We start from the raw sequence: 25,935 nt of genomic DNA on the forward strand, positions 1-25,935 counted from the left end.
TTTATCATCTTAACTGATAACTTTAAATAGGCATTGTTATTCGTCGCACTTTTTGTTTGAATAATTTTTATCTGTAAATAGTACTAGATTTTCTTACCATTTATAATTAAAACAACGATTCTAAATTTTTTCTATTTTACAAAACTTTATCTCAGTAAAAACCTTCAAGTGCCCTTGTAGCTTTGTCCAACCGTTTTAAACCCTCTTCATATCTTTCAGGATCCAGAACCATATCGGCCGTCAATCTAGATAGAGAGTCAACTAAACGTTCAAGTGCCTTCTTCTCTTCAGTCCTCATGCCTAGGTTGGAGAATTCTGAACCAATTAATGTGCCCTTTGTTACATTCACTAGCTGGTTTAAAGTTTCGATGTCAAAGGATTGAATATCCTCCCTTGTATTCTTCTTTTTGTTTTTCTTTTTCGATTTTAGTTTGTTTGGTTGGTTAACCTTTTGAATAGGTGTATTCTTTTGACTATTTTCCTGATGAACCGGCGCGTATTGAAACTCTTCCGCTTCGTCCTCATCTAAAATATCTTCGTATTCATTACTATTGTCAACAAAGGAGTTTTTAGATGGAAGCTCAGGCCTTCCACTGAATGCTTTAATAGTGTCATCACGGTAAATTTCGCGATTGTTGTGAGGAGTAATGGGTAGCGGACGGCTCAAATAAGAATCATCCATAGGTAACTCATCGCTTCCTGCATTTTGAGATTTTTCATGTAAATCCTCCTGGGAATTATAGCTAATGGCAGAATAATAACTTTCGGATTTAGCAGCGTCACTACGAGAATAGTTATGGTTAATTGGCCTTTGTGGTGGTGAAATTGCCTCTGATTGATTCTCTTCAGTTCCAAATATCCTAGATCTGGGCCTGTCCTTGCTCCTTGGTGGAATTGTTGGATTAAATGCAGTAGTTTCTGTCCTCAAATGCGGTACCTCAATGTCTTCTTGGCTTTTTGTGTATTTATTAGTTGCTAATGATGGCATGTTTGCACTAGAAGTTATTGAACTTTCATCATCTACATCAGGTATCTGTAATTGCTGATCCAAGTTTTTCAAGGTCTGATCATATGAGTAAGAAGATGTGCCACTTTCACTCGCTAGATTACCAGAGCCAATAGATGAGTGTAGCGGCTTTTTTGAAGTTGTAGCCAAATGGATTGATTCAGCTTTTTTGCTATTCGAATCCTTATCTGATGGTATGATTTTAGAGCTCACGGATCGATTAAAGGATCCAAAACGTCCGACAGGCTTCGCATTCTGGACCGATTGGATCACAACCTCACCATCAGTAGTTGATTCTGGTACTTTGGTCTGTAACTCGCTATTGTTACCGTTTTCTTCCGTATCTTCTTTACCAGTCTCATCTCTATTTTTAATACTTTTAGAAGGGCTGTTTCTTACCACATATGACACTTCAATTGCATGATCAACAACTCCAGAATAATTTGATAACACACTAGCTCTATTATTGAGATTATCAGTCGCCGGAGAACGAGGCATTTGAAAAGTCGACTTCTTAAGAGATGAAGTAAAAGTATCTTCTGATTGCGGCGCTGGTGATGATGTGGTGTGATGTGATAGATGAGAAGATGTGGTATTATTTTCTGCCGGTAGTGGTTCTTCAGCATTCGGACTACCCAAAGAATCAATCATAGCGGATAGTCGTTGAGTATTTACTGACAGTTTTGATGGTGAGCTGTATTCTTCCATATCTTTAATAGTTTCAGGCTCTTGCTGTAAGTTCTGTTCGTGATTTCCTGTTTCCCAAATATTCATAGCGAAGATGCACCCACCAACCTTTATCTCTTAATATTTTTGTATTGTTTGGATTTAGATCAAAATCAATTATTTCAAACGAACGTACACATTTATATGGATAAAACTAGTCTCCATACTAAAATCATTTCCAGCTGCAAGACGTAATTACTAGAAAACATATGAATAGCGTTACCAGATATGATAAATGCAATAACAAATTACTATGTATATTCTTACTAAATTCATTTATTGTTTATTTCAACAGAGTTACACTATTCCCTATATCACTATAGCACCAATTCACATTCATAAAAGCAAAAACGTTTTTCAAACACATTATACTGTTTCGGATTTCCTACCCATAAACATTTGTATCGTGAATTGTAATATTTATACTATAAAATTTAATATTAATATAATAACTATTCTATAATAGTAGTCATGTGATTCTTTACATTTAAATTGGTATTATATTTTTGAGTATTTGATAGAAATTCAAAGAGGATTACGAATTGCAGAAACGCAAATACATCTGTTAACAAGCATAACTTGTTGCAGGCTATATATTCATTAATACATTATTTATTTTCGATAAGCCAACCAAAAAATTAATGTCAATGTCATCTTGTTCTTTTGATCATCTCTTAAGGGCAGCTTTCTAAAGTCATATGTATCTAATAGCCAAACTTCAATGACGTTTGAAAAAGATTACTTAACAACGTAGTAGAACAGAAGTTTTGCTGTGTATAGGGTAGAGTACTTACCATTGTTGACAGCATTGATTTGTCTAACTCTGTTAACCTACTTTGTGTAAACTAAAAGAGGAGATCATTTATCAGATAGATATATGGTCATATGGAGTGAATCCCATTAACAGTGGATAGCAGGAAAAGTGTCTGCTCTTAATGCTGGTAACACTTATGAGGTTGCTCTAGCGTAACCAACTATTTGTCTTTGGTGCCAATTATCGCTAATTAATTTTGTTTGTTTTACGTTCTTGTCCACTGAATAATTTTATCATCGATGTTCTAAATCATCTAAGAATTTCGTAATACAAAAGGAAGAAGCAGACCACCACGAACATTTGATAGGGGAAAATCAAATTTTGCTACTATGTAAATCCCCTAAAAGGGATTCACTCACTAAATTGCCTTGGAGGCAGTCTCAACTTCAGTTATATTTGATAAAATTTGGAAATATCATGTAATGGCAGCAACTATGATTTAGTAATAATTGGGTAATTTGACAGTCTGGAAATCTTTCGGTATGCAGCATAAGAAACAAACAGACTATGTAGTATAAAAGACGAATCGATATTGTAAAAAACTTGCCATTGTATACTTAGGAATTTTTTAGATAATAGACATATAAGAAGACAGGCACGAATATCGATTTAGCACAATATATTAGTTATACACAGCCTAGGAATTGGTATTTTTTACAAAGAAGTTTAGTCGTCTTAGTTTCCTCACAGTTAAGGAATTACTCTGTATACTCAGGAATAATATTTAATAAAAAGGTACCATAATGACTAAGATAGAAGGTCAATCGCAGGAAAAGAAAGTAAAAAGATCGTCTGGGTCTGCTTTCAAGCTCACCATTGTCAGTTTATTTATTGCACTAGCATGTATATATTACAAATTTTCTGCTGTAACAGAGGTGCATGATATAAAATTGGGTGCTCGTAATGATCAAGACTCGATGGCAAGTCAAAACAGAGACTATGATCAGCTAAAAGATAACAATGATGGCATAAATGATGATAGAATTTATCGTTCAATTTTAACACATTTTATAGCTGGTGAGCAAGAGGAGGGAGTTGGTGCTAGAGTTAGACGTTCTGTTGGTACTTATCAAATGAGGAGGTTCACACCATTTTTGATGTTGGATGACTTCACTGTAGCTCCTCCAAATGGGTTCCCCGATCATCCACATCATGGTCAAGAAACAATTACATATGTTACTGACGGTATGATTGCTCATGAGGATATAACTGGTTCAAAAGGTGTTTTATTGAAGGGTGATCTTCAATTCATGACTGCTGGTAAAGGTATAGTTCATTCCGAAATTCCAGTTACCACAAAGGATGGTAAACCTTGTCGTGGTCTGCAATTATGGGTTGATTTACCTTCAGATATGAAGAATATTGATCCTCGCTATAGAAACTTGAGAGGCAATGAAACACCTGTTGCTTATCCCAATGAGAATTTAGAAGTTCGTGTCATTAGTGGTAAGTCTTACGGTGTTGAATCATTGAGAGATTTGGCATACACTCCTGTTCATCTATATCATTTCCTAGCAAATAAGACTGGAACTGAGTTTGTCCAAGATATTCCAGAAGATTTCAATGTATTTATTTATGTTATGAAGGGTTCTATTCAGGTTAATGATGTTGAGTTGACGACTTTTAGTTCTGCATTTTTCGATGTTGATGGTAATGCAATCAGGGGCAAAGCTCTGAGTGAGGATGCCCAGTTTGCAATCATTGCTGGACGTATTCTTGATCAAGAAGTCATTCAGCATGGGCCATTTGTTGAGACAAATAGAGAGAAATTAATGGAAGTATTCAGAAACTATCAGGAAGAAAAGAATGGTTTTGAGAATGCTCACAGTTGGAGATCTTCAATTCATGATGGTATTTCTGAAGAAGAAGCCTTAAAGTTATATAGAGAATAATTAAATGAAGTATAGGTCAAGACAATTGTAAGGAATTCTTACAACTCTTTAACATGACATGTAACAGCCATATTAATTGACATAATTTATTATTTTGGTCATGTATTTTTGTTATTGTAGCAATCCTATGAAACATTAAAAATTCAAAAGAAACTACAAAAATCTAAAAACCTCTTATCGTATGTATGTTATAGACTAAAAAATCATAAATTCTTCGTCATGTTCAAAATGTTGATTATGGAAAGTATGTAATTGATATTCACTGCGCTTTTTAGTTTATACATTTAGCAAGAACTCATATGACTTACGTAAAGAATTATCCTGGCAGCTATTAAGGAACAAGATTATTTTAGCATTTCATAAGATATTACTGGCAACTTGGCCGAGTGGTTAAGGCGAAAGATTAGAAATCTTTTGGGCTCTGCCCGCGCAGGTTCGAATCCTGCAGTTGTCGTTATTTTTTTGTTTCAGACTGCTGTACATAGTATTTTACCAACAGCTACTCTAACAAGTTATGGAAATTGTAACCTCTTAATGAGTTACTAGTATCATACATAATTTTTTACTTATTGTTTGAATTTTCCATTTTTCTGGGGATGAATCGTCTCCTTGATGGAAATGACCTATGAGAAAGATACAAGCCTGCAGTCATTTTGTTTTTTTTTGCAATACTATATTGGCCTTTGTATAAAGTACTTCTCTGTATAAGAATCTTGCTTTAAGAAATAGTATATTTGCAGGTTGTAAATTAATCGGAAGAAAATAGAAATAAATTTGTAATAAATCAAAACTATGCTTGCTTGGATGCTTACTTTGTAGTATCGCTTTTTTTTTGTGTAAAACAATACTACTTTAACGATACTAAAAATGGCTTTTTTAAAAGTACAAAGATCTCAAGGAAGATGAATGAATCAATGTCACAACGATTATATTGTATGTGAATACAATTCTAACTTTTCCTACTAAGGTATACCCTCATAGAGTTGCAAAAACGCTTACCATTTCAACTTCGACATTGTCAGAAGAAGAAAAAAAAGAAAGAAGCATGTAAGCAAAAAAAGAAAGAAATGCATTGCATAATAGCAAGATGATGGATTCCTGCGTGCATTGACAATATATGTTTCATTTCATGTCAATGCATAACTACGATTTATGTTATCTCTCGTGAGGCATTTCGCAGAAGTAGTAGTGTATTATAATCAACATTTAAAGACAATATACAATTGTCAGTACAAAACGGTTTCAATTTAGAGAAAGGATCTTTGCAGCCATCAAAAAAAAATATTGACATACACTTTCAACTTGCCCACTTGATAATATTATTTTGGCCGTTGAAATCCTCGCACACCTTCTGTGAAATGATTTCGCATCAATAGGATGCGTAAGCTGCCTTCTTAGTAAGGATGTGAAGTGGAGTTTGGTATGCTGGAACGGTTTTTAACCCACGTTATCCGATTACATTGCTACATAAATTTCAACTAAGCTAGGCACTTCTTCATCTCGCACCTTGAAAAAGAAGCACTAGCAATACTGTTTCCTATATAGCACAATGATGATGTTACTATAATTATAGTACGCTCAATTTTGACGGCTGGTTTCATGCTAGCTGTCAAGCATCAATGTACTTCTGCGGGAAAAGTGTTATCAGTCAAAGAAAGAGAGAAGAAATTCTTATGCTCAATTCAATATTCAAGAAAAGTTACTATTGTTCAATGTCTGGGTTTCTTTACTTTTATAGAGGGACACTTTTACAAATAATAATGACATTTTCTGAGTGAACAGCTCAGTTCTCAGCTCCACTGCCTATTACTCTTCGTGAATTTCTTCTGCCCTGAATCCACGAATAACCTCGTTATAATAGTCCTTGTCTAAAAAAGGTTAAAAGCTTGTAATCCTTATGGGTCTGTTTTAGTGAACGGAATTTGAATTCCATTTTTTTTCTTTTCTTGTTTCTCCTCCCTAAATTTGACGTCAAATGTACCGTCTACTGCTTGCCCACCTTATTCAATCCATAATCATTATAGTTGTCCCAGGTACTATAGCTACCTACAGTTATTTTCCTGTAAACATTAAAGGAGCACATCTAATGTGGATGAAGTGTAGGGAGAAAGAGCTATCTTTCCCTCTGAGTATTCTCCAAAGGTTTTTCTTGAACTGGATAAACAAATCAGAAAATAATGCGCATTACAATAATCTTGTACAAAGCATTGTATGTAGCACCCATTGTCTTGCTCTATTTTACTATTCTCCCTTCCATTTTTCTTTTGTACAAAAAATAGAATGAAACTAGAAATTGATATTGATACCTCCTTACTGAGTGGTAAACCATCGGAGGCATTTCAATCAGTTAATTATATAAATCAAATATTTTTCTAATGCCATCACAAAAGTGCCCTTGTCATATTATGCGTAACTCAAATATATATATCTGCAGCCAGTATACATAATTTTTTCCATCTTGGTTAAATTCCTAATACTATATTTTTTGTTGCAAGAGTGTTATAATTTTTCATTATTGAGGAAAGTACTCAAATTCCAACTATAGCAATACGAGGTCATAATTGCTGAGTACAAAGGACAATCTACAAGAGTACAGTTTTAATCATTTCGATACAGATTACGTTACATAGGATTCTACCTTTATTTGGGAGTACATAAAAAGCATTAAAAATCATAAAGTGCTCGCATATTAGACGTTCATCACTCCAAGAAACTTAACTTTAACATTCATACTTCAGTTTGCTTCCAACATAAACAAACACATTGTTTATAATACTCTCGAAATATTCAGATTATTGTAACTTGGTATTAGTCGCAAACGTTAGCTAACAAGTCTCTGCACATTTTCATCCAACTCAGTACTTTTTTTTCAGTCGCACCTTAACTAAATCGGGCGAAAGTTGAACGAAAACCAGGAACCAAAAGAAATTTGCAAGAGTACGGTAGATTTCACAAAGGATACAGTGATAGAACTAAAGCAAGTTTTTGCTGATTGACATAATACACAGTAAAGCCTACAAGCAATTGAGTCGTTGTATTTCTTTTGAAATTATCAGTCTGACTTTTTTTTCAACTACACTGCACCAAACGTTATAGAATGGGTATTTGCGGGTCTAAACCTGACAAAGCAGGTGATACAAAGCCAGGTACCTCGAAAGCCAGAGTAAGGTCAGACAACAGGAATTCTGGTGGTGCAAGTAATGGTAAATCCACAACGGCTGGTCAGAAGGATGGCCAAGATATGGAGGGCGGACAATCTGGCAACAGTATGTCTAACGAAGGTGACAAGAAAACTACATTAGAAGAAGAGTTACAAAATACTAGAGGACTTCCGGTTGATGAACAGAGTTCTTCACAATCTGGTAGTAACAACCAGAAAGCCATAAAAGTCTTATTATTAGGTGCTGGGGAGAGTGGTAAATCCACAATTCTACAACAACTCAAAATTCTACACCAAAACGGTTTTACCAAGCAAGAATTGATTGATTACACACCTTTAATCTACGATAATATAATAGAGATAGGAAAAGATATCATCAGTGCAAGACGAAAGTTTAATGTAGATATTGATGACCCTACTCTAACAGAAGAAGATCTAGACAAGATTTCTAATTACACTAGCACAAGAAAGAACACGGACGAGGATTCCAGTGAGGGTGAAAACTCTATTACTGTTAAACCAAGTGAACAAGCCAATACCACCAGTATTGTGAGTAAAGATGAATTCCCTAAGGAGTTTTATCCGATATTATCTAAGCTTTGGAACATGAAATCGACGCAAGAATTAATAATGAGTGAAAAGTCATCACAATTTTACATGATGGATTCAACAAAATATTTCTTAGATAATCTGGATAGGATATGCAATACTCCAAACTATATTCCTACTGAACAGGATGTTCTAAGATCAAGACAGAAAACTTCCGGTATCTTTGATACTGTTGTCAATATGGACAATAACTTTCAAATGCACATCTATGATGTGGGTGGACAGAGATCAGAGCGTAAGAAATGGATTCATTGCTTTGACAATGTTACCTTAGTAATATTCTGTGTGTCTTTATCCGAATATGATCAATTTCTGATGGAGGACAAGTCTCAAAACAGGTTCCAAGAATCCCTAGTCCTGTTTGATAACATAGTTAATAGTAGGTGGTTTGCTAGGACGTCAGTTGTATTGTTTTTAAACAAAATTGATTTATTTGCAGAAAAGATACAAAGAGTGCCTCTGGAACACTATTTCCCAGACTATATGGGTGGGAAGGACATCAACAAAGCAGCTAAGTATATATTGTGGAGGTTTGTTCAACTCAACAGGGCAAACCTAAACATCTACCCCCATGTTACTCAGGCTACTGATACTTCGAATATAAAACTTGTCTTTGCAGCTATAAAAGAAACTATATTAGAGAACTTACTAAAAGACTCTGGTGTCTTACAATAGTCTGATCTCTACCTTTCCTAGGAAATGCCAGTTTTAAAGAAACTGGTAGGACTGAGTCAAAGTACAATTGTTAAAACCAACATTCTATTATAACTATTACAAACATTCATTTTGGCACTTCAGATTTTTATTCCCTAGATTCAAGATTACGGATAAAATGATGTTGCCACTTGTATTATTACGAAAGTGAACATTCATTTACTATACACGCTTAGATAAAATTTTCTTTTATAGAAACTAACATATATTTGATTTTACTACTGTAGCTGAAGCGTATGCATTGTGTTCCCAAAATCAAACGACGAAATGGTGGCATTTTCCAATTCGATAAGGCCTCCACGTTATAATTGGCATAGTCTCTCTTGCCATATTTGATTGCTTAGTTTCTTTTATTTCCATTTTCTAAATGACGTTTTTTTCACGACGGTCGCTCTGTTTCAGGCCTCGAACAACGAATTTGCCATTGAATTTTTACTAAATTTCATTTTCTGAACTAAATACCAGACGAAAAATTCGAGATTCAATAATACGGTCTGTGCTTTTTTAATTTCCCTAATAACATTAACTTTAATGACTATATATCATAAGTTTTTTACGTGTATAAGTTCAATTGCAGAGCATCAAGAAAGATAAAGAAAAGATAGCAAAAGTTTCAAAACTATGACGGTATTTGAACTCTTTGCCTCTTTGGTGGATAGCCCAAGCATCCCATGGAAATCTATAATTACTGGTTTTTGCATCAGTCAATTTGCATTTGAGACATATCTAACCTATAGACAATACAAAGTTCTTCAAAAGAATCAACTACCACCTGTTCTAGTTAATGAAATTGATAAGGAAACCTTTGAAAAGTCCCAAGAATACTCCAAGGCTAAGGCCAAATTCTCAGTATTCACTGATCTGTTTTCGCTAGTCCAAAATTTGGCGTTTATTAAATATGACTTTCTACCAAGATTATGGCATATCGGTGTGAAAGTCAGTGCTCGTATACTACCTGCCAAATATGCTGCTGTGTCAACAATTGCTCAAAGTTTATGGTTCTTGGCTGTTTTGTCTAATCTGTCAACGATTATTGGCTTGCCAATCTCATACTATAAGCATTTTGTGCTTGAAGAGAAATTTGGTTTCAACAAATTGACTGTAAAGCTGTGGATAACTGATATGATAAAGAGCACTGTCTTAAGCGCTGCATTTGGTATTCCTATCTTATTTGTCTTTTTGAAAATTTTTGAGAAATTCCAAACTAATTTCTTGTGGTACATTTGTCTATTTGTTTTTGTTGTTCAGATTTTGGCTATCACTATAATTCCAGTTTTCATTATGCCATTGTTTAACAAATTCACTCCACTAGAAGACGGTGAATTGAAGACATCAATAGAAAATTTGGCTGCTAAGGTTGGCTTTCCACTAGACAAGATCTTCGTAATAGACGGTTCAAAGAGATCATCTCACTCAAATGCTTACTTCACCGGTTTACCTTTTACTAATAAGAGAATTGTCTTATTTGATACCCTAATCAATGAAAGTTCTGTGGAAGAAATCACAGCTGTTTTGGCACATGAAATAGGTCACTGGCAAAAGAACCATATTGTCAACATGCTGTTCATTAGTCAAGTGCACATTTTTGCCATCTTTTCATTGTTTACCAGTGTTTACCGTAACGTTTCTTTCTACAAGACCTTTGGTTTCAACGTTGGATTCAACGAGATTTTAAATGCTGCAGGAAGTTCTACCACTGTGTATACCCCTGATTTCCCAATTATTATTGGTTTCATGCTATTTAATGATCTTTTGACACCAATGGAATGTGGTATGAACTTTGTCATGAGCTTGATCTCCAGACTTCACGAATATCAGGCAGATGCTTATGCCAAAGCACTAGGATATACTCAAAACTTGGGTAGAGCCTTGATTAATTTGCAAATCAAGAATCTATCCACAATGGATGTTGACCCATTATACTCAAGCTATCATTATTCTCATCCAACATTAGCTGAAAGATTAACTGCTATCGACTTTGTTAATGAGAAGAAGAAAGAATGAGCTCCATTAAGGATCATGATATTGCATGTATGCTATTTAAGTTTATAATTTAACAACTTTTAATATTTCCTTAAATCTTTTTACATATCGATAGTTCCTGTCATGTCTACATACTCGTAAAAACAAGCGGAATGTGAAGACAGGTAGTATGAGAATACCATTAAAACTATCTTGACAAAGTATATACAATAAATTAATATCATCATTGTGAACGTTGGACAGGACTCTGGGAATTAAGTTCAACGAAGCGAGACTTCCCTTTGAGACAAAGATGGCCTCCTGAACAAAAAGCACAGCAATAAGCTCAATTTGCCACCTTTATTTGGCAATCCATTAAGCATTGCTCAGCAACCCGTGTAAAGATCAACGCCAATTAACTAATCTAGACTATTCGATTTAATTATTATAGTTTTTTTTAAGCGTTTTTCCTGTCTTAATCTATTAGTTACAAAAGGTTGCATCTTTTCATTGCTATTGTAACATCCCAAAGATTAGTACTTGAAACTATCAGCAGTTACAATGACAACAGACTTAATGGATGTGGATACTCCCTTGGAGAATGAAATGAATGGAAGCAAGAATGAAGATGTCAGATACGCTGAGGAGAAGACAATGTCAGAGATAATTGATACATTAAAAGTTATCGCTAAGACCACAGCATCCCTAGACCATCGTTATATTTGGAGAGCACTAAAGGAATTGAGTAAAATTAGGAAAAACTACCTGAATCAAGAAACATTGGCTATACTAGTCTCTGTATTATATCCAGACCACTCAGAGTATAAGGTTGATTTGTTGAAGTACATAAATGAGAAGCACAAATCTGAAGTACCACACGCAGATGAAATCAGGGCAAAATACCCAGCAGCTTTCTATGAGATAACTTCTGATGGAAAATCTTTGGCAGTTTCAGCGGAAATCAATGCATTTATTCATTTATTGACCCAACTCTACTTGTTAGACAATCAGAAAATCATAGAGCTTATTTCCTTTAACAACAAAGTTGTGTTACCAAAGATTTTAAAATATTACAACCAAAGATCGTTAGATTTAATCAATTCAAAACTATGGTTTTATATAGTAATGGCGCATGAACAACAAGACATTAACGGAGGTTATGTTGATCTTCGCAATGAAATGATGAAGGCTCTAAAGACGGCATCTTTGAAGCATGATAACGAAACTCGGGCGATGCTGATCACTTTGATTTTGAGATTCTTCTTAGCCTCAGGTGAAATAGATGCTGCGTCGGATTTTATCAATAAAGTTGATCCTTTGACTTCTGATGTCTCTAGTCCTTTGGAGGCCAGATTTTTCTTCTACCAATCTAAAATCAACACCATACAATTAGACTACTCAACTGCTAATGAATATATTGTTGCCGCCATAAGAAAAGCACCTCATACAAAAAACAGTTTAGGTTTCTTACAACAAGCAAACAAATTATCATGTGTTATTCAACTCTTAATGGGTGATATTCCTGAGTTATCCTTCTTTCACCAAAATGGGATGGAGACATCTTTGAAACCTTATTACCATATCGCAGAGGCTGTCAAATTAGGTGATTTAAAGAAGTTTACTTCGACTATCACAAAATACAAACAACAACTAATAAAGGATGACAATTATCAAATTTGTGTTAGATTAAGGTCCAATGTTATAAAGACAGGTATCAGAATTATTTCTTTGACCTACAAGAAGATTTCATTGAAGGATATATGTCTGAAGTTACATCTAGAGTCAGAACAAACTGCCGAATATATGGTATCGAGAGCTATTAGAGATGGTGTTATTGAAGCTAAGATTAACCATGAAAAGGGCTACATAGAGACCTCAGAGGTGAACAACACCTATATTACTGAAGATCCACAAACGGTATTTGATGAAAGAATTAGGTTTGTCAATCAACTTCATGACGAATGTGTTGTGGCAATGAGATACCCGCAGGATAAGAAGAAAGGGTTGAACAATCAAAACCATGACGATGAATATCTTGAAGGCGATCTGCTAGATGATTTGTCTGATTTTTCTGACATTGATGATATGGGTTTCTTGTAATTTCGATTATATATCTACTAATTACTTGCATATATAAATGTCCATACAGAGAGGATAATAATTCATTATTGTTGAAGCGAAGTCGTTTATGACTTTCCATGCCATGTTGTTTACCAAATATTGTTCTTATTGTAGTCCCTTCGCCTTTTAGGAATTTTTTACGTAGTTGCGCAGTGGCAGTACGAGAGCTTTTGAAAATAAAGATGATATACAGGTTATTTCTATAATATTGAACCAGCATTGTTTACTTTGATAGTAGATAAGCATTATAATATAGCAAGTGAGCAAGAGTTGAAATAGTTGATAGCTAATAAGCTTTGCTCTCAATTTAGTTACCTGGGGCTTGTGAGGTTCCTTAGAAGACACTAAGTAAAGTTGAGTATGACGCAGCTAACCGAAAATACAGATGAATTGCATAGCATTAGGTTGGCTATAGATCCCAATTTGATCACATTACCAATAGGATCAAAGTCAACCTCGCCACACTCAAATTCGACTTCTGATGGTAATCCAGAATCACATAATACTGAGAACGAAGAAGTTGATAATAAAGCTGGTAGCCTGCCACCAGAACAATTTAGTAACAATAGTGCTAAGTTAATTGTAAATCCTTATGAAAAATATGGTAGGATGAGTCTAGGACAATTGATACCATTGATATCTCAACAAAGAGGACCAAATTTCAAATTTGCTGATATTAATGAAGACATATTAAAACAGGAATTAGCAATCGAAAACGATAATGGGAAACAAGAATCAAAAGATGATACAAAAGCTGAAGATGGCATAGATACAATGGATATCGACCAAAATGATAATTCAGAGGCCAATACAAATGATATAGGCTATAATGAATGGTCTAATGAGCCAAAGGAAGATACTGGCATATTAGACAATACACAAGATACTAATATCAATGGCGAGATGGAATCTCAATTAACTCAAGAAGAATTCAATAAAATTAGAAAAGTAATGCTGGAACATATCAATATGGCAATGAATGAGTCTTCATTAGCAATGGAGTTTGTCAGTCTATTACTTTCGCCGGTAAGGGAATCAACAGCGGTATCATCTATGTCACCATTTTTGAAGAAAACTGTGAATCCAGGCTCATTAAATAGTGAGAAGGTTAAAATGCCTGCTGTGTCGCGTCGAGATAAACTGTCGTTATCAATTTTAAGTCGTGGATGGAAGCTTCGCGCACTCAATGAGGCACGAGCTATATTGAAGAAAAATTTCACAGAAATATCGAGCTCTTTAAAACAGGAACATCACTATTGGAGTAGCATAGCGTACAATATCAGTAACAAGGATGTTTTGTTTAAAATTAGGGACAAGCAAACAACGAAGAGATCACTAGGCCTCAAATATGGATATGAGGATTCAGGATCGACTTTCAGAAATGATAGAGGAACTGCAATTCTTCGTGGGACTGATGAAGCAAATGGCCTGGAACTTATTCCCTTAACATTAGGAAGAACAAGTACAGTTGGCAGTGTATATAAAGGCGGTAAATTTTTGAGAGTACGAATATTTACGAAGATTGAATCTGAGGGTGATTATATTTTGAGCGGTGAGAGTAGCCTTGACAAGTTATTCAAGAATCACAGTGAGAACAGCGATTCTAAGAATGATGATGTCAGATTGCAAATCTCAAAATTAAAGTTCTTCATCTTTGAACAAGAACTTATGCATCAATTGAAGAAAGAATGCGCTTATCTCATATCATATGGTGTAACAGTAGAGAATGAACATAAAATTGTTATTGAGTTACCAAACGAGAAGTTTGAAATAGAATATTTGAGTTTAGATGATGATTCAGTAGTGAACCATGAACAAGATGCCCCCAAAGCCAATGATAGAAGAGCCAATCTAATGTTGGTGACTTTACGCATGCTTTTGATTGTCATCTACAAGAAAAACTTAAGACAGAAGATGGTATCAAACACCAGGAAACATATAGCAAGCACGGAAAAAGACATTTTGTTAATAAGACCATTGCTAGGTAAAATGAGACACTCTAATCATAAGAAACTGATACGCAAGATATTAAAGGAATGCGTTCTCGAAGTAGTTCCAGACACGGAGTTGCAGGAGCGTTCCATTCAAAGCTTAGATAAAGAAGACTTTGAAACGTTTGACTTACAAGATGCTCATATTGTGAAATTGACTAAGGACATCAATGCTTTCCGAAATGTTCTGGACGTTGGGAAAACTGAGTTTACTATAGATATGAAGCAAAGTGGCAAGCTATCATTGATTCTGGAATCTCCAAACTATTGTAATGCCCAGGTATCGATAAAGTATGATAACCAAACGAGTAATACCCATTTTAATACTGTGTCAACGGAATTTAAAGAGGTTGAAGAGTTTCTTCACTTCTTGATTTCAACCTACGTAAATCCTGAGTAAATATGAGGGAGTTGGTCATAGGACTTAATAATGAGAACTAAGGAGATGGATTTTATAAATAAATAGACCATATATTGTAGAAATGTTAGATCTTAATTCTGTGAGACTTATAAAAAGCATGTAGACATCAATACTGGAATAATACTTACTTTAGATTCTTGCCGATATATGAAGTCGTGTATAATGTGATGTTCAAGAACTTCCCCACGTCATTTCGATGCAAGGCGTTATTGCCCATCGAGGGAGCAACGGCCAATTATAAAATGCAGATAACGAAACATCAAACTTTTAGATTAAGTGGACTTTTGAAGTATTGGAAAATAATTGCGTTGATATAAGTAAAGTCTAACTTTAAGCCAATTGATAGACGAAACAACTAGTCAGTTACTTTACTAAAACAAAACAATGACATACACTTTAACCATTCTAGGATGCGGTGTGATGGGCCAAGCCGTTCTTTCTGCCATTTACAAGGCACCAAAGGCAACCTCTGTCATCAAGGCTTTATATCCATCTAAGATTATTACCTGTAACCATGATGAACCAAGTGCTCAACAAGTTACCGACCTTATCTCAACTTTTGAGACTTCCCCTAATGGAATCGAAGTCGTCTCTACCTATGGCAAGAATGTCGAAGCAGTGAAGCAATCTGATGTTATCATTTTGGGTACCAAGCCATTTCTGGCAGAGCAAGTATTGAACGGTGTTAAAGACGTTACTAGTGGCAAGTTGATCATCTCATTGGCTGCTGGCTGGACAATTGGTCAATTACAGGCGTACACACCATCTGTCTCCAGAGTCATGACTAATACACCAGCTAAGTACGGTTATGGTTGTGCTGTAGTTTCTCATTCTCCTCAGGTTACAGAAGACCAGAAGTCATTGGTCAGCGAACTAATTAGCCATGTTGGGAAGTACGTTGAACTACCAGAGAAGAATATGGATGCTGCCACAGCACTTGTAGGCTCAGGTCCAGCGTTTGTCCTATTGGTGTTGGAGTCTCTAATGGAGAGTGGTATTAAGATGGGTATCCCATTGAAGGAGAGCACCGAGTGTGCGTTGAAAGTGCTAGAAGGTACTGCAAAGATGGTTGAAGAATCTGGTGTTCACCCAAGTGTTCTAAAGCACCAAGTCTGCACACCTGGAGGCACCACAATTGCAGGATTGTGTGTCATGGAAGACAAAGGTGTCAAGAGTGGTATCATCAGAGGTGTCGAAGAAGCTGCGAGAGTTGCTGCCGAACTGGGTAAGAAATGAGGGATCATTGTGATTATATCAGTAAATAAAAAGTAATAATTTTTAAACAGAGAAATCATCTGAAATTCTAGTAAAACAACTCGCACGCATATATATTGTAATGGTAGTACTAGTAGTAGTACTAGTAGTAGTACTACTACTAGTACTACTACTATGTAAAAGCTACCTCGACGAAGCTCAACGTTTAAAGTTATATAAATAGGTAAATAATGTAATCACGTGATCATCGGACCAATGGAGTTCAAAAGGAATAGCGGAATACATCGCATCCTTACCTACCAATAGGTTACATGCACATAGCAGGCGCCAATGACAGTGTTCACCGAGAAGAACGTAGCTTGTTCTTAACCATTCCCACCCATCGCAACATGACAACGAGGAAAGCCAAAAGCCTAAGAACTGCTCACAGCGACAAAAAGCTACCTCCATCGGTCCGCGCTTGCACTTCCTGATAGGGCTTAGCACTGATCACCCAAGCTACAGAATTGACAAGTATCGCCCATATGTCTCTCCTTGAGCCAACACAGGTCTTGGTACGCCTTTGTCTGTGTGAACATCCTTGTAATTTATCAAAAGATGGCGAGTGTGCAAGATAGCAAGCGTTGTTTGTGCGGTGTGTCTTATGTGTTGTGTGTGTGTGTGTGTGACCCATCCCAAGAAGTAGTAGTACGGTTGTTTCACTGCTTACTCACATCTTCTCTCATACTCCGAAAAAAATGAAGGAAGCAGAAAAACGGCATCTCCAACAGAAAATCTCGTGGTGAGAATGTGTACACTGGCACAGAAACACCCGTACTCCTTCCTTTAAACCTGCTTCCCAGTTCGACTTCGATGACTTTCCCTCCAACCCCCATGAAGAATAGCTGACCGTTCGAAGGTTTCTCTTTACTGCGGAGGGTATTTCTGATCTCGGGAGAGAGATGCACGCAGGAGGACCAAGGGCGTGTGACTAGCTCCTCTCCCTCACCGCTTTCTACTGGTAGTGTATGTCTGTGTAATGACTCTGCAATGACTCTGCAATGACTCTGTGCCCAAGTGTCTGTGCTTATTTGTCTGTGCTTATGTGTCTGTGCTGTCCATGTAAATGTGTGACCCTTAGTTCCACATGAGATCTTCTCTCCTTCCCCTGGGCGGGTATATAAAGGGGACGAGAAACCACCGTCTAGGGAAGGGGAAGATCTTCCTTGGCTTCCTTGGCGGCTATGTAGTTTATCAAGAAAAAATTGCTTTCTCTTTTAAATACTGGGAAGGAAATTTAAACAAGGAAAACGGAACTTTCAGAAACTATGTCTGAAGAAGGTACGTTCGCACATGAGGAAAGTCTACCCAGGCTTCCCTTGCCGGATCTAGAGTCCTCCTTTGAGCAGTTGAAAGCCAGTTTGGAACCACTTTACTATGCTGACGGGTACTACCAGCACCCACTGGACCCCGAGCAGATCGAGTCTCTGTCCTCGAGTCTGACCAGATTCGCCACGTCGGATGCTGCCAGGAAGTTGCAAGCCAAGTTGAAAGAGTTTGAAGAGAAGAACAGTTGCTACCTAGACAAATTACATCTCGATATTAATAACCAGACGAGTGCGAAAGAGATCGCAGATGATGTGCTGCCAAGGAACCCATTCTTGATTCTCGCTGATGACGCAGTGCCGGACATATCACAAGCTGAGAGATCCGCTGTGCTAGTACACTCCGCACTGCGGTTTATTTCCGCTCTAAAGAACAACAAGCTGCCTCCTGATGTCAACACGAAGAACGGAAAGTACTTGTCTATGGAACCTTACTTGAATCTGTTCGGTACTACAAGATGCCCCATCTTTGAAGAAGGTGAAGTGGAAAATTTCGATCTGGACAAACCTTACACTGCGTCTGACCTCGATGGCTCTGACGAAAGCTCAGATGAGTTCGACGATGACTATGAATTCGAAGCTGGTGAAGGAACAAATGATTTTGGTGATAACAATAGAAGAAGAAACTCTTTCATTGGTGCCGGGGATGATGATGACGGGCTAGAGCCTAAGAAATTGATCGAGGAAGCTAACAAAGAAGTTGAAGAAGAAGAACAAAAAGCCGAACATCAACGCCGCCCCACAACTGCATCCACTACAACAACTATTAACAGTACACAATCTGCCGGTGACAAAGAAGAAGAAGACGAAAGACTGGGCCAAGAAGTGTTCAAACGCCATGGTATCACAGTTAAACGCCACCATGATTCAAAACATATTCTGGTAATATCTAAGGGCCAGTATTATACTGTCGATGTCCTCGACGAAGAAAATAAAATTCTATACAATGCAACTGCATTGACATCCATTTTTCACCACATACTAGATGATGCTGAGAAATCATACTCATTTAGGAAATCTACGGCATTGGGTAGTTTGACTTCGCACTCTTTCAAAAATTGGAAATACGCCAGAAAGAGACTACAGAAGAGATATCCAAACGAATTACATTTGATTGATTCAGCATTATTTGTTCTGGTATTGGATGAATCAGCTGGTAACACTGCAGATGTTGCCGCAGATGAAGCAGAGCTGAAACCAGGCTCCATCCAAGCCACTTCCAACACTTGTAAAAGGTTGTTCTACGGAACTAGTATTATTGATAATGGTGGTCATCAAATCGGTTCCTGTGTCTCTAGATGGTATGACAAATTGCAATTAGTGGTCACCGCTGATGTCAAAGCTGCAGTCATTTGGGACTCTTTCACATGTGATGGTTCTGTGGTGCTTAGGTTTACTTCTGAAGCATACACTGAATCTATTTTAAGATTAGCTAGAGCTGTTAACGCTGGTGATCCTAGGTTCTCATTGTGGCCATCTGTAGTAGATTCTGTATGCGACAAAGAAATTGCAAAGACAGCTGGTGATATTAAGTCTGGTGAAATAAGTCCTGACTTGCTTGTTAACAAAATTGATTGGTCCTTCAGTAATATTCTAAACACACATGTGCATTTGTCTGAGACGAAGCTAGCTGATTTGATTTCAAAACACAATATTGTAAGATCTTCTGTTCCCTTAGGAAGGAGATCTGCTCAAAAATTGGGTATTAACCCTGACTCCATGATCCAAGTGGCTTTACAAGTGGCCTTCTATTCACTATACGGTAAAATGGTATATGGATTCGAGCCTATTTCCACAAGATGTTTCAAGAACTCTAGGTCCTCGTTCATTAATATCCAGAACAAAGAACTACTTGAGCTTTGCCAATTGTTCATATCTACTTCAATGGACGGTCTAGGTAAATTGGATAAATTCATACAAAGTTGTCAGAAACATACAGAAACTGTCAGATTGACCAAACAAGGCAAAGGGTTTGAGAAACATTTTAATGCATTGAAGTACTTGTACAAATTCCATGATCTTTATGGCATCGAGTTAAGTGAAGAAGATAAACAGATGGCTGCATCTGTTTTTGAAAGCGAAGCCATAGCACCATTCTCTGCTCCAGAATTAATCATTGCTAACTGTGGTAACTCTGCTACGACAACCTTCGGTATCACTCCTGCGGTACCACACGGGTTTGGTATCGGTTACATTATCAAGGATGATCAGTGCGATTTGACAGTAACTTCCCAATTTAGACAAGGTAGCAGATTACTGTTCATGCTAAACTGGGTTCTGAATGAGATAAGAAGTTTCTGGAGAATGGCTCGTGCCACTTCTCAAACAAAGAGTGGTGTTAAAATTAGTCCTATGGTGGATAGGCTGTATGAGATGGACAATGCTTTGAATTCAAAGAATCGTACGTCTTCCAACCTGAACATGAACACTGCATACGGCTTATTTGACTTGGATGCTCATGTTGACAGCAGAAGCGTTTCAAAATCTCCATCGCTAAAGAACTTACCTGCGAAGTTTGCTGAGATGACACCTTTCAACCCATTGGTGACAGCGCATTCCAGTCTAGCGCTTTCAGTTCCTACTGAGAAGGAAAAGCACGATACAGGTCACCAGATTTTGCAGTTTCAACCAAAGATCATTGGTGATGAAGGCGACGATGACGACATAGCTCTTCCAAGTGTGGAAGACATGAACTTATCAGCAGCAGATGCTGCCAAGAGACGTAATGTTATCGACTCCAAATTTGAAATTGATTTTGACAGGTCCCGTGTTGGACGTAAGATTGTTACATTTGACTAGTCATGCCACTAGCCTATTAATAAAACTACTATGAAAAATTATGCGATTGTATGCTATAGTCTTTCATACCCAGAGCACAAGCTGACCGTGTTAATATTCCAATGTAAAATTAGTTACTCTTATTCTTTGTTATATTTATTTTTCATACTTACTAGCATAACCACCCCCATAAGCACAATTTATATTTTAACAGGATTTTCTGTCGTTAAGAGAGGTATGTAACCTATTTGAAAAGGAGCAATGTGCTAGCCGGAGATATGCGATGTTACTGTCCTGACATGTGTTCTAATTTCCTTGTCCTACAATGGCAGCGGTATAAGTCACATGTTTATAGCATCTCCAACGTAAATTTACGCAGCGAGGAGAAAAAAAAATTTTTCCTTTCAGACGGTGGCCCATACGCATCGCACTGAATGTCAGAAATGTGCACAGAAGCTACTGCACAAACTTGGTATTTTTTGATGGCGATTTTTTTTTCATGCAATTTTGACAAAAAATGAAAATTTCGAGCAATTTTTCACTTCAATTAGCAATAATGGGTGGAGGAACTGGGAGAAGTAGTATTGAGCTTTTGGCGGTTGTAGTCTCCAGGAACATAGTATAACTAGGATTGGACTCACGTTTACTTAAGAAGTGTTAGTTACAGTTTTTTTAGTTGTAGGTCTCAGACATATCATACAAAATACAAAGCTAAGGAAGCCATGTCTGATTTGCAAGATCAAGAGCCAACTATTATTATCAATGGTGATCTTCCACCAGTAGAAGAAGAGGAAGTCTATGAGCAGGAAGAGCAAGAGGAAGTTGTTGAGGAGAAGCCAAAGAAGAAAGTTGCCTTTACCGGTCTAGAGGATGGTGAATCTGAGGAAGAGAAGAGAAAGAGAGAGTTTGAAGAAGGTGGTGGATTGCCAGAGCAGCCAGAAAACCCAGACTTTACTAAGTTGAACCCACTTTCTGCTGAGATTATTAACAGACAAGCTACTATCAACATCGGTACTATTGGTCATGTCGCTCACGGTAAGTCTACTGTTGTCAGAGCCATCTCTGGTGTCCAAACCGTTCGTTTCAAGGATGAGTTGGAACGTAACATTACTATCAAGCTGGGTTATGCCAATGCTAAGATATATAAGTGTCAAGAGCCTACATGTCCAGAACCAGACTGTTACAGATCTTTCAAGTCTGACAAAGAAATTAATCCAAAGTGTCAAAGACCAGGTTGCCCAGGCCGTTACAAACTTGTTCGTCACGTCTCTTTCGTCGATTGTCCAGGTCACGATATTCTAATGAGTACTATGTTGTCCGGTGCCGCTGTCATGGACGCAGCCTTGTTATTGATCGCCGGTAATGAATCTTGTCCACAACCTCAAACTTCTGAACATTTGGCTGCCATTGAAATCATGAAGTTAAAGCACGTTATTATTCTACAGAACAAGGTCGATTTAATGCGTGAAGAAAGCGCACTAGAACATGAAAAGTCTATCCTGAAATTTATCAGAGGTACTATTGCTGACGGTGCTCCAATTGTCCCAATTTCCGCTCAATTGAAATACAACATCGATGCAGTCAATGAATTTATCGTGAAGACTATCCCTGTTCCACCAAGAGATTTCATGCTTTCTCCACGTTTGATTGTCATTCGTTCTTTCGATGTTAACAAGCCAGGTGCTGAAATCGATGATTTGAAGGGTGGTGTTGCAGGTGGTTCCATCTTGAACGGTGTGTTCAAGTTGGGTGATGAGATTGAAATTAGACCAGGTATTGTCACTAAGGATGATAAGGGTAAGATCCAATGTAAGCCAATTTTCTCCAACATTGTCTCTCTATTTGCTGAACAAAATGACTTGAAGTTTGCAGTCCCAGGTGGTCTGATTGGTGTTGGTACAAAGGTCGATCCTACCTTATGTAGAGCTGATCGTCTTGTCGGTCAAGTTGTCGGTGCCAAGGGTCACCTACCAAGCATTTACACAGATATTGAAATCAACTACTTCCTACTGCGTCGTCTATTAGGTGTTAAGACTGAGAAACAAGCCAAGGTCAGAAAGCTGGTTGCCAACGAAGTTCTTATGGTTAACATTGGTTCTACTGCCACTGGTGCCCGTGTCGTTGCTGTCAAGGCTGATATGGCTAGATTGCAACTAACATCCCCAGCATGTACAGAAATCAATGAAAAGATTGCTCTCTCTAGACGTATTGACAAGCACTGGCGTTTAATTGGTTGGGCTACAATCAAGAAAGGTACCACTTTGGAACCAGTTGTCTAATTGCGACCTCAACAACAACTATTATTCACTTCTCAAAGTAAATTCTTTCACGATTTGCTTTAGCAATATCCTATGTATACTTCAAATTAATGTAATTAAATATTTCCCGCATTTTAGTTATCTTTTCAAGGAACTTCATTCATCAAATACAGGTTTGGATAAATTTCTTTATGTGAGCTATTAATATTAAGTAGTCGCCATAAAATGGTGTACTAAATATAGTAAAGCTTATTATATAGTTGGGTATGCATTAAGGATTTCGTTCGGCTATATATGCTAAATATCATCGGTTTGATTTTATCTGTTACTGATCTGATATTAATACAGATCAGCAATATCTTTTTGTTCGCTATGTATCTTCTTTTCTTCATTATTTTGCTGTTTCTGAGTCTCTGAATGCTTTGGGTAGTCATTCTTCTTTGTATCCTGGCTTCCCAATTTACTAGCATTGTATTCGTTTGGATTAGGGATTTCGGTTCGCCTGTATGGTATGTTAGTTTGAGTGCTATTGTATTTTGATGTAGGCTTACCTGGTAAACTACTATGGCCTTGCAATCGAGTTTGGGACTGATTGTTATCATGGTACCCTTTGTGACGGTATCGATTTAATGTAGTTGTAGTTATGCTCTGATCCTCCGTTTCATTAAAAGCTGCTCTGTTATTATATCTAGAATTAACTGAGGAGCTGTAACCTCTATTATACCCATTCTTCCTATCCTCATTTGAAGAGTAACGGCCCTCGCTCTGGTATGGTTTACTTCCCATATTCTCAGCTCTAGGATTGCTATGAGTTCCCATATTCGACGGTGTTATTCGGTTTCTTAGGCTACCAGAATGGTTATTACCTTCGTATCTCCCATATTTCGGCCCTGATGGTAGGGATGATCCGCCATATCTATTTGCCTTTGGTTGGGGATGTGGGACAGAAGGGTTTTGATTAAATTTCTGTCTCTTTATAGGATACTGATCATTCTTTTGATTACTTTGGTATGGCTGTTCTCTCTTAATCCCTGATTTTTTTTCGAACTTTGCAGGTGATGGAGTAGCTTCCTTAATATGCCCAGGAGGTGCACTTGGGCCCTTCTGTGACATTGCTTCATGCAATTCTTCCTTATAACGTTTTATATCTGCCTCATGACTTTCTTCACATGGCAGAGTTAATCTGTCGGCGGCCAAAGGCTCTTCCTGAAAGAAAGGATGTTTCATTGCAGACATAGCTGTTAACCGCTTATAAGGATCTAAAGCCAATAAGCCTTTTAAAAAGGAAAGCCCAGTTGGTGTGAGATGCTTCCCAAATCTTTCATCAATCGTTGACTTATATTCAGTTTTTGTCAGCTCCGCTCCAGGTAGATATTTAGCTAGTTCCCATGTTCTTTCATCAGGAGTCCCCATTAGTTTGAATATTACATGCCCTTGATCAATATCTGTCTTACCTTGAAGAATTGGCTTCTTCTCAAAGAATTCAGCAAAAACACAGCCAACACCCCAAATATCTACAGCTGTCGTATAGTATTTGTCACCTAAAACCAGCTCTGGTGCTCTATACCACCTAGTAACAACCACAGAAGTGTACTTTGCCCCAGAACCAGCACTACCTGGAAATTTAATATTTGGTGGAGATCCATAATACTGCCTTGCTAAGCCAAAATCTGCTAATTTCAGTACTCCATTATGATCTATCAACAGATTTGCTGTTTTTATATCTCTATGCATAAATTTTGAGCAATGAATAAAATTAACACCTTCTAATATCTGCTTCATCATATTCTTTATATCTGCCATTTTTAATTCTATCCGAGGATTATGAAGGATACCTGAAAGATCAGCCACCATATAAGGCAGTATCATGTAGAAAAATTTCTTTGGTACTGCAGGAGGATTTGCAGAGTTATTCTGATTAAATTGTGCATAATCCTTATTGTTAGACTCTGGTGGAAAATCGTAAACCATTTCTAACAGCTTTATAATGTTCTTGTGGTTAAGTCGTTTCAGGATTGTAATTTCTCTCTGAGCGGTAATTGGGAACAAGTCGTTCTCTTGGTTAACAATTATTCTTTTCATCGCCACTTTGCGTTGGGTCTGCAGGTGTAATCCTTTGTACACTTCTCCAAATGTACCTTGGCCCAATTTTTCCTCTTCTTTATAATTTCCCTGAAAAGTGGTACATCCATATATCTTTCCCTCTGATCTAGGTGCTAGTTCAATATAACTATCACCTGTCTTTTCATCAATTTGTACTGTCGGTAGAGATTTAACTCTACCTATTTTATATTTGGATTCTGTCCTCTTCAGTGCAGGAACATTGCTATTTTCTTGTGACATTTTTTCATACAGCTTTCTATCAGTTTTATCAAATAAACACAGTTAATAATCTCCAGAATATTTTAAGAAACTGTGATCCAATACTAAACCGAATAGTCTCAGAAATATGAAATGGCTTTGTTGAATTTGTATCAATGCCTTCTATGAACAGGTCCTCGTTGATTCCTGAAACAATAACTAATTCACTGAAACAAATGAAGATGCCAAAATGGTGACCTTGTATACCTTCCAAATACAAGAATACTCTAAGCGTACCATTATAAAACGGTAATTGGTAATTTTGATGTATCTGTTTAACTATTGAATATTTTGTCAAATTTAGCACTCTGTGAAGCTTCACTCTCTAGGATCTAAGAAATCTTCCGTCGTTAATAATGATACCAATTCTCTATGTTATGTCAAGAAAGTAGTCATGCTATTAAAATCGGCACTCAATGCCATATTATTGCCTAATCTTGTTCCAGATGAAACACATTTCTTTTTAGGATTTCAGTTAGTATACTAGGGAATTAAAAGAACTCAATCTCTATTGATTTTTAGAAAATAAAAAAACAACAACAA

The 25,935-nt window shown here is 37.0% G+C and overlaps 10 protein-coding genes and 1 non-coding gene across 11 annotated transcripts; 9 read left to right on the plus strand and 2 right to left on the minus strand.

Annotated features, from left to right (window-relative positions):
* Window positions 1-151: 151 nt before the first annotated feature.
* NBA1 (Nba1p) lies at window positions 152-1,780 on the minus strand (the record flags this gene model as incomplete). Its single annotated transcript, XM_447602.2, has 1 exon — window positions 152-1,780. One exon carries the CDS (start codon window positions 1,778-1,780, stop codon window positions 152-154), a length of 1,629 nt encoding a protein of 542 aa, XP_447602.2.
* A 1,509-nt stretch (window positions 1,781-3,289) lies between these two features.
* On the plus strand, window positions 3,290-4,438 carry GVI51_I07997 (pirin family protein; the record flags this gene model as incomplete). Its single annotated transcript, XM_447603.1, has 1 exon — window positions 3,290-4,438. The coding sequence occupies one exon, from the start codon at window positions 3,290-3,292 to the stop codon at window positions 4,436-4,438; it is 1,149 nt and encodes a 382-aa protein (XP_447603.1).
* Window positions 4,439-4,810: 372 nt separating this feature from the next.
* On the plus strand, window positions 4,811-4,892 carry tS(AGA)5. Its single transcript has one exon. It is a non-coding gene; the product is annotated as a tRNA-Ser (tRNA).
* A 2,643-nt stretch (window positions 4,893-7,535) lies between these two features.
* GPA2 (guanine nucleotide-binding protein subunit alpha) lies at window positions 7,536-8,882 on the plus strand (the record flags this gene model as incomplete). The annotated part of the gene is made up of 1 exon (XM_447604.1): window positions 7,536-8,882. The coding sequence occupies one exon, from the start codon at window positions 7,536-7,538 to the stop codon at window positions 8,880-8,882; it is 1,347 nt and encodes a 448-aa protein (XP_447604.1).
* A 660-nt stretch (window positions 8,883-9,542) lies between these two features.
* Window positions 9,543-10,925, plus strand: STE24 (zinc metalloprotease; the record flags this gene model as incomplete). Its single annotated transcript, XM_447605.1, has 1 exon — window positions 9,543-10,925. One exon carries the CDS (start codon window positions 9,543-9,545, stop codon window positions 10,923-10,925), a length of 1,383 nt encoding a protein of 460 aa, XP_447605.1.
* A 519-nt stretch (window positions 10,926-11,444) lies between these two features.
* Window positions 11,445-12,983, plus strand: RPN3 (proteasome regulatory particle lid subunit RPN3; the record flags this gene model as incomplete). Its single annotated transcript, XM_447606.1, has 1 exon — window positions 11,445-12,983. One exon carries the CDS (start codon window positions 11,445-11,447, stop codon window positions 12,981-12,983), a length of 1,539 nt encoding a protein of 512 aa, XP_447606.1.
* A 381-nt stretch (window positions 12,984-13,364) lies between these two features.
* Window positions 13,365-15,395, plus strand: SRB4 (Srb4p; the record flags this gene model as incomplete). The annotated part of the gene is made up of 1 exon (XM_447607.1): window positions 13,365-15,395. The coding sequence occupies one exon, from the start codon at window positions 13,365-13,367 to the stop codon at window positions 15,393-15,395; it is 2,031 nt and encodes a 676-aa protein (XP_447607.1).
* Window positions 15,396-15,800: 405 nt separating this feature from the next.
* Window positions 15,801-16,652, plus strand: PRO3 (pyrroline-5-carboxylate reductase; the record flags this gene model as incomplete). The annotated part of the gene is made up of 1 exon (XM_447608.1): window positions 15,801-16,652. One exon carries the CDS (start codon window positions 15,801-15,803, stop codon window positions 16,650-16,652), a length of 852 nt encoding a protein of 283 aa, XP_447608.1.
* A 1,286-nt stretch (window positions 16,653-17,938) lies between these two features.
* Window positions 17,939-20,794, plus strand: YAT2 (carnitine O-acetyltransferase YAT2; the record flags this gene model as incomplete). The annotated part of the gene is made up of 1 exon (XM_447609.1): window positions 17,939-20,794. One exon carries the CDS (start codon window positions 17,939-17,941, stop codon window positions 20,792-20,794), a length of 2,856 nt encoding a protein of 951 aa, XP_447609.1.
* Window positions 20,795-21,495: 701 nt separating this feature from the next.
* GCD11 (translation initiation factor eIF2 subunit gamma) lies at window positions 21,496-23,052 on the plus strand (the record flags this gene model as incomplete). Its single annotated transcript, XM_447610.1, has 1 exon — window positions 21,496-23,052. The coding sequence occupies one exon, from the start codon at window positions 21,496-21,498 to the stop codon at window positions 23,050-23,052; it is 1,557 nt and encodes a 518-aa protein (XP_447610.1).
* Window positions 23,053-23,370: 318 nt separating this feature from the next.
* Window positions 23,371-25,374, minus strand: SGV1 (cyclin-dependent serine/threonine protein kinase SGV1; the record flags this gene model as incomplete). Its single annotated transcript, XM_447611.1, has 1 exon — window positions 23,371-25,374. The coding sequence occupies one exon, from the start codon at window positions 25,372-25,374 to the stop codon at window positions 23,371-23,373; it is 2,004 nt and encodes a 667-aa protein (XP_447611.1).
* Between the last annotated feature and the right edge of the window lie 561 nt (window positions 25,375-25,935).

Source organism: Nakaseomyces glabratus, chromosome I, assembly GCF_010111755.1.
Source record: "Nakaseomyces glabratus chromosome I, complete sequence".
NCBI lineage: Eukaryota > Fungi > Ascomycota > Saccharomycetes > Saccharomycetales > Saccharomycetaceae > Nakaseomyces > Nakaseomyces glabratus.